Source organism: Nanorana parkeri, unplaced genomic scaffold (genome assembly GCF_000935625.1).
Source record: "Nanorana parkeri isolate BGI_ZX_2015 unplaced genomic scaffold, ASM93562v1 scaffold1310, whole genome shotgun sequence".
In the NCBI taxonomy this organism is placed as follows: Eukaryota; Metazoa; Chordata; class Amphibia; order Anura; family Dicroglossidae; genus Nanorana; species Nanorana parkeri.
Window position 1 is genome coordinate 355,619 of NW_017307578.1, and position 7,898 is coordinate 363,516.

The 7,898-nt window shown below is 38.8% G+C and overlaps 1 protein-coding gene across 1 annotated transcript in view; it reads right to left on the reverse strand.

Moving 5' to 3' along the window:
- GULP1 (GULP, engulfment adaptor PTB domain containing 1) overlaps positions 1-7,898 on the reverse strand; it is a 159,109-nt gene that overhangs the window by 147,307 nt on the left and 3,904 nt on the right. Inside the window, exon 2 of the mRNA XM_018569239.1 lies at positions 1,546-1,607. Within this exon, the coding sequence (XP_018424741.1) occupies positions 1,546-1,607 (62 nt within the window). The remainder of the gene's footprint in view (positions 1-1,545; positions 1,608-7,898) is intronic.

A 7,898-nucleotide genomic window follows, 5' to 3' on the forward strand; every position in this document is an offset into this window, starting at 1 on the left:
ATGCTAGTTTACTATTGGCTATTGCAAATTGAAATAGCCAATAGGAATCTAGCAATGCATTCCAATGGGCAATTTTTTTGTTTTTCTATTCTGACACGGCTCCGTGAGTCGAACTCCTTCTGCACTTCGGGTCGCCCAAACATGCTGAGCATGTTCGGCCGACCCGAAGCCACGCGAAGCAAGCCGATGTACGGCTGATTTCAGCCGATGTAAGAAATCAGCCGTACCAGCCTGAAGTGCATAGCCGAACAGTGTTCGGCTCACTTCACTTCAGATCGCTCATTCACTCTTGGCAGGAGGAATTGCTAAAAAAAGTGAAAGCATTCATATCGCCCAAGGTAATTGGCTGGTCAGGATTGCATCTCTTAAACTGTCATTATATGAGCAGTTATTTTGCCCGTTGGCAAAAGATCTAAGAACAAGCCTTTCTCACTGCTGGCATCACCTGAAGCAGCTGTGAACTCTACTGCCAGCTCAAACAGTTCTGCTTACAAACAATTTTAAGTAAGTGGATTGCACACAAGGGAAATATTGAAGAAAGCCAGAAGATATATGTGACTGTTGCATCAAATAATCTATTACCCACAAATGACACTTAGTTGTGTTGCATCACTTGTAAAAGTCCCAGTGGATGGCTTGCAATACATTTTGAAGAGTAATACTTGCAAACAATAGCACACCTACATGTAAAGAGCTCTCAGATTATTAATATCCCTAGTATCAATGTATAATTCAGATATGCATTACCTTGCCAAAAGGTTATTTAAAATAAACGGTGAAATACAACTGTATGCTGTAGTCATCGGGGCTTGTAGCCATGTCTTGTATACGTGGAGATTTGAGAAAAAGGAGGTAATATGCAGTATACCAGTAATAAATCACTACAAAATTGATGTCAATGTACTTTTTTTTTTTCAAACAATTTTTATTTGATTTTTTCCATATAAAACTACAAAATAAAATGAAACAAACATACTATCTGCAGGTTACAGAAAGGTGCATATCTGTATACTCAGGCGCTTCAGGTGTCGAAGCACCATATATGGCTTCTGAGGGGAGCGCAGTCCTTTTACGTTCCAGGAAATAACTTTCATAAAAATTTTTCCAGAGATTTATCTATTTTGAGATGATGGCTTAAAATATTTTGGTTGGAGGGGGATAGAGGACATACAGTGAGTATACGTGAGGGAGCCTGAGCTGAGAGAGTATCTATGGAGACACAGCAGCACATAACCACCCCCTTCAGGGGCATATCGGTTATACAGAAAGAGTATGCAAATATTCCTGCGATAAGTATAACTTTGTTCAACAAAACTTTATCTATAACATAACACATAACCAACAATTTCACTGACTTCTCAATTTATCAATGTACTTTTAATAAGACAGCTTGCTGTACAACTGTAGTTTTATTTATATATTTTGTATCTACTACCCATAACCTATTTATGTTTATCTAACAATCAACCCAGTGTCTCGTATGACTTTCAATAAATTTATAAATATACAACTATCTCTGGCTTTAGAAATGTATACTGTACTTACTTTAGCATTGTATGCAATGAAATGTTTTGATAACGTTTCAGGAGTGTGCATCCATGATTTATCTGAAATAAAAGACAATGTTATTCATTCATTTAATACAGTGGCATTTTTTTCTATACAGTATACATCATTTATTTACTTTAATCTCACATTTAAGATCAAATGAACTAATGTGATATAAAGTGAATGTATACTTAAAAATTAGCATAACACTATGTCAAGTCTTATTGGGATGAATAAACTATAGAAATATTTAGAAAATTAAGAATAGGTTGAAATACTTGCCTTTTCTAGAGGACCCTGAAAGATCCTTCAGTGATGACCACAATTTTTTCGGGCAAAATCATGTGGTTATATTATCCTGTTTAAGAGGAGGATCAGGCAGTGTGACTTTGACCATCCTCTTTAACAGAGATCATATGACTGAGCAACAAAGCATACATACATACATCACTGAAGAAAACTGGATACCATTTCTCAAGAAAAGATTAGTATTTCAGTCTTTCTGTTCATTTACCATCTTGGCAAGACTGATAAACATGTGCATTGTGGTAACAAATGTTAAAATCCCAAGTTATTGCAACACACCTGCACAAAATGTGCTGCATGGCAGCCTAGTCAAAGGGCTTACATACTGTGCAGCAGGACTGAACAATAGTTCTGACTGTTGTATGTGACATATAACACTCCAATTTTTATTTCACAATACAACCTGCTTGACCACTCAGTCAAACTGCAACTTACTGAAACCTCTTACATGGTATAGTGTGCATCAACGGTACAATTTATCTGCCTTTTTCTGTAAAATAAAAACCAAAAAATACACTCTAATTTTGATTTCTTAAATAAAATCTGCCTGGTCTGTACATCTTAACTGCACCATACTAAAGCTGCTGGTATAGTATGCGTTGAGTCTGTACACTTTTTGTAGCTTTTTTTCTCTTTGAAATAATATACTCAATTTAGCTTTTTTTTTAAATTAAAACCTGTCTGGTATCTCCCTCTGAAACTGCAGGCTACTAAAGCTACTTACATTGCATAGGACTGAGTCTGTGCAATATTTCTGGCTGTTGCATGGGAAATAAAACACTCCAATTTTTATTTCACAATAAAGCCTGCCTGATCTGTCCCTCTAAAACTGTGGCCTACTAAAACCGCTTACATAGTGCGCATCATTGATTTCTTCATTAAAACCTGTTTAGTCTCTTCCTCTTTAACTGAGGCCTACTAAAGCTGGCCTTCTAAAACTGCTTCCATAGTGTGCATGGAGTCTGTACAATAGTTCTGGCTAGTGAAATAATACACTCTAATTTCTAAAGCTGCATAAGTTCTGTGCATTGACTACACAATATTTCTGGCCATTGTTTTTGAAATAATACACTCTAATTTGTAATTGCACTCTACTATAGTTGCTTACATACTCCTCCTCCTTACCCCAAGCACCCCAACCCATACACGCCTAGGGGTGAGGAGGTGGAGGGAAGGGGTGAATTAACAGCACTTGCAGACAAGTGACCTTTCTGTGTCTGGAAGGATTAGAAGGAGAAATGGATTCTTGGTCATTACACTAACTCATGTGCCATTCACCACTAGTGAGGTAATTAAACCCAGCTACCAAAAGTATCCCCATACTGCCTCTTTGATATATGTGAAACAGTTGAATGAAGATTTGGGGAAGGGCAGACATGGCTGTAGGGTGGTACACTTAATGTTTTCTGCTGTCTGTCCTTCCCCATTTGCCTGCCCTTTCACCTGAATGTTTTGAAAATAATGGGTGATACAGGGATGGCAGGGGGTCAGAGAATGTGGGGTTTCTGGTTTTTCTGGTGCACTCTTTTGACATTTTACTATACTTTAAAAAAAAAAATCAGTGTGGTAATGTGAAAAAAGTTCAGAAACTGTAATATAAAACTGCTTTGCCACTGGTCAATTTATACAAAGTTGAGGGCTTTAGCCTAATTTTTTTTGTAAGAGTAAACTTTCCTACAGGTTTTAGATGTGTTGTGACTCTTACTTCCACCATTCAATTCAGGACTAATAATGCTGGATAAAACATTGTCAGAGACTGTCCCACAACTGTGGTCCTGGAAAGTGCTCTGCCACAAACTAACACATTAACCCTTTCGCTGCCAAACCCTCCGGAACACTTTGCACCTCAGCTGGCCACACCATTTTTGCAATTTTTCCCATTGATTTGATTTTCAACTGCTGCGTTGCTAGCGTTTGTAAAAGACCCCCCAAACCATATATTTTCTGAAAGCGCAGGCCCGGTAGAATAAAAAGATGGTGGTTTGAAAAAATAAAAACCCTTTTGAAACTAAAAAAAAAAAAGATGGTGGTACTAAATTTGTAGGCCCTGCGATAATTGCGCGATAAATGTTTCTCAAATTAACGTTAAACCGATAAAAATACACAATTCAATTGATAAAACACACTAAAATCAGTATCAGCGCACAAAAACAAATATTTTCTGACTAAATCTAAAAGATAAAACTGTATTGAGTTAATAAATAACAAATATTTGCACATTTGAAATTGCGCCTTTTTGCGAAAAGGTAAAAAAAATGAAGGTATGCAAAACTGGTAAAAATAGTTTTTACGCTGTGTTGGTGTTTGTGTTGTGATAAAATGATACAGGTGTATATTTATTGCAACACAAAGATCACAACGCACGGCCATGCGTCACAGAGCTTTGCCATGAGCTGCCACAGTTAAATTAATGTATTTTTTAAAGAAAAAAATCATGCACTGCGATACGTTCTAACAACGCACTGCAGCACATGTGCATGGTGTACACCACAATATGGTGCACGTGTATGTTATGTGTGTGGGGGGAGGGAGGGGTTGTTTTTTAATTAATTTTTTTACACATTAATTTTTTTAAACATTTTTTTTTTTATCATTTTCATTTTTTTAACATTTTTTATTTAATTTTACTTAATTTTACTGTTGGAGGGGCTACGGTGAAATATCTGTGGTCTAAACAGACCCCTGACATTTCCCTTTTGAAATAGAAAAAGAAATTGAGGACACAGAGTCCTCAATTTCTTTTTCTGCAGCCCCAGCACTCAATGAATGGGAAACACTCACTATAGAGGCTTCCCATTCATTCAGAAACTGATGATAGTAAAAATATTTACTATCACCAACTTATGAATGCGGAGGAGCCTCTGTAGTGAGTGCTACCCCCCATTCATAAATGTATGAATGAACAGGAAGTGATGTAAATCACAGCCTGTTCATTCATAACTGGGGACACATTGTAAATAACTGGGGACACATAGTACTAACACCGGAGTGATCAGACAATCACTCCGGTATTTGCTCTGCACAGGAGGATCGATAAATATCAATGATATTTATCGATCCCACGCTCGGCCACGCACAGAGCCGCTGTCATCCGAAAACTGACAGGATGACAGCGGCTCCGGTATATTTACCGCTCGGCCATCCTGAATTGCGGCCAGCCGCTGCTCGCTCCTCCGCCCCCTTAAGCCCTGGAGCGGGATGAGGGGCTCCAGATGCCGGCGGCCGGCTGTAGCGGTGACGGTGGGGGGCGCGCCCGGTATTTTCGTTAATATCGGTCATCAGCAGGTGATGAGCCGCTGATGACAGCTATTAATTTGAAGGGGACAGTCTGGGGAACAGTTCTAGTATAGGCTTATAGCAGAACTGTAAATGCCAGGTCCGTACGGCATACGGACCTGGTCAGCCGGGAACACTTTTGTTCCTCCGTATGCCGTATGTCCCGGGCAGGGAAAGGGTTAAACTAAAGTGTGTAAAACTCCACAAGCAGAGCCCAGTGTTCGAAGGTCACATTCCAGGCAGACCCCACAATCATCCGGTCTAGTGGAGTCTAGGTAAGGCCTCCAAAGCTGTTGATGTGGAAATATTGACTGTCAGTGTTCAAAACCTCTTATAGGCAGCAGTATAACCCATATGTCACTGAATCATATGTCGCTCAATGGATGAAAAATAAAATACCTGTTGATTTTGCCAGAAATGTAGAACTGTCCTGTGCACAAATCCTGTCTTATCTCAATAGGCCCTACCAGTTCTTACCTTGAACTGAAGAACAATTACTCTTTATATGGTGAACAAGAGCAGAAGGGGATACATGTGGTAGTTTAAAAACAGATAAATGGGCAGGACTGACACCATGGCTTGCAATTTCAGTCTAGAAAAAGCATGTGGTATCCGTTTACATAAGGACATTTGAAGCTTAGTGCATTTCTTTTCTTTAGCTAGTGCCTTGACATCTACAGAATACACAAATCTTACACAAGTCTTAACAAATATTACATTAGCACAGCTATTAATTGAGAGAATTTGGAGAAGTTATACCTAGGGTTAGGGTATATATTTTTACACATTTTTTTAACCTAAGCTTACAGGCATGTTGAAGTTGAAAGAATAACAAAGACAAAACTATAGCTTGATGTCAAAATATCTGTAAGTAATGTATACAGAGGATAGTGGACAGTGTTAGAATGCAAGAAAGGACTGCAACTAGCAGTTATCAAAGAACATAGATCATAGACCTTATCATACAATGTTGTCATTTCACGAGAAACATATTTCAGGAAAAACAGATTTCACCAATCCCGGTGAACTTAGGAGAATAGACTAACCACTGTATAAAGCTAGCTGCCTTTGTCACTGGGGAGATTTCTGAAGAACTGGACAGCCCAACTTGGTTACACCATGGTAGACCCTTTGCCCACATGTTGCGGTACAACAATACTAAAAAAGAATAAACAGCAGCTCTTGCTACTTTAAACACAACCATAACTTTACCTTGTGGTGCATGATGTAAACATATTTGCACTTTTCGGCCATAAAAAAACAAAAGTTATTTTCTTTATATTTCCCTCAAATCATCAAGAAAGGGTTATTTTTGGCAAGGAACTCTCATTCTTTAAACATATTAATGCTTTGGCAACTGCCAGCTGTCTTCAACTAAATTACATCTCTTGGATTCATTCTTTTTTGTGCATGATACAGCTAAAATATTGTTTTGTGTTCTAATCATATCCCGTTCTAGCCTCTGCAAATCCCTTCTCTGCAATCTTTCACTAACCAATCTAGCCCTATTTCCAATCTGCTATAAATGCTGCAACTCAATTTATATACCCTTTGAGCTCGCCACAAGTTCTGCTTCCCTCAATCAGTTTCCACAATAGCTACATATTGTCCATGGAATTAAATTCAAAATCCATATTCTAAAGCTTATGCATACAAGCTTATGTAATAGAAAGGCTGCACCTCAATTGATAAGGTGAAGCTTTGCTGGGGAAATAAATGGTCACAATGTTGAGCGAATCAGGAGCATAAAGGAAGAAAAAGATGTGCAAAAGAGGTGCACAAGATAAACAAACTAGGGAGCAGAAGTTGGCAGGGGTAAATGTGGATATAGTTGGGGTTTGGCCTGCAAGAGCTGTAAGGATGCAATTCAAGGCTATTAAAACTGCTACTAAAAATAAAATGTGGCAGTAAAAATATGTTGGTAAATGCAGGTTCTTCTAAATAAAATCAACAAACTAGAATTGCCTATTGATAAAGGACAAAATAATTGAAACCAAACTAGAGGAAAGTAATGACTGCATGATGTATTTTAAGTGTTTAGCCACTTTGTGATCACAATGCGAATTTATAATTCCAAAAGTAAAATGCCCATTTGCTGTGAGAATGCTAATTAACCATACAGCAGAGCAACTGAGATTACAAGTGGGTGTTTTTCTAGTTCTCAGACCCCCTCTCAAACAGAACAAATAGCCATAGAGTTATTGTCAAGTTGACTGACGCATACTGATACTGTTAGACTTGGTCTGGGTATTTGTGTTCCAAAAAGCTCTGGTCATGAAAGGTGGGTATGTGCTCGATGTTCGAGTCGAAGAACAGTTCGACTCGAACATCGGCAGTTCGTGTTATCGGCAAACACACAAACTATCAGGGTGTTTGAAGGGGTAGTCACCCGCCGAGCGTCCCACAAGGCACTGCGCACCGCACAGTGACTTATGAAGCCCTGATTGGGTAAAGCAATGCACCTGACCACAGGTCAGGTGCAAGACATTACTCAATCACAGCACAGTGCACTGTGAGAGCCATGATTGGGCAAAGTAATGATGACTTTGCCCAATCATGGCTCGCACAGCTAAGTCCTGTCAGGTGTCGGACAAATGTAAACAGTTGGGCAGAGATAGCTAGCTATCACCTCCAGCTCCGCCCAATAGTTTATATTTTACCGGCATCTGTCAGAATGCCATTTTGCAGCGGGAGTTTGTTGCAAGCGGACAGGTTGGTGGGCGTCGTTTTTAAAAAAAATTATTATTATTTCTATTAATTATATTAAC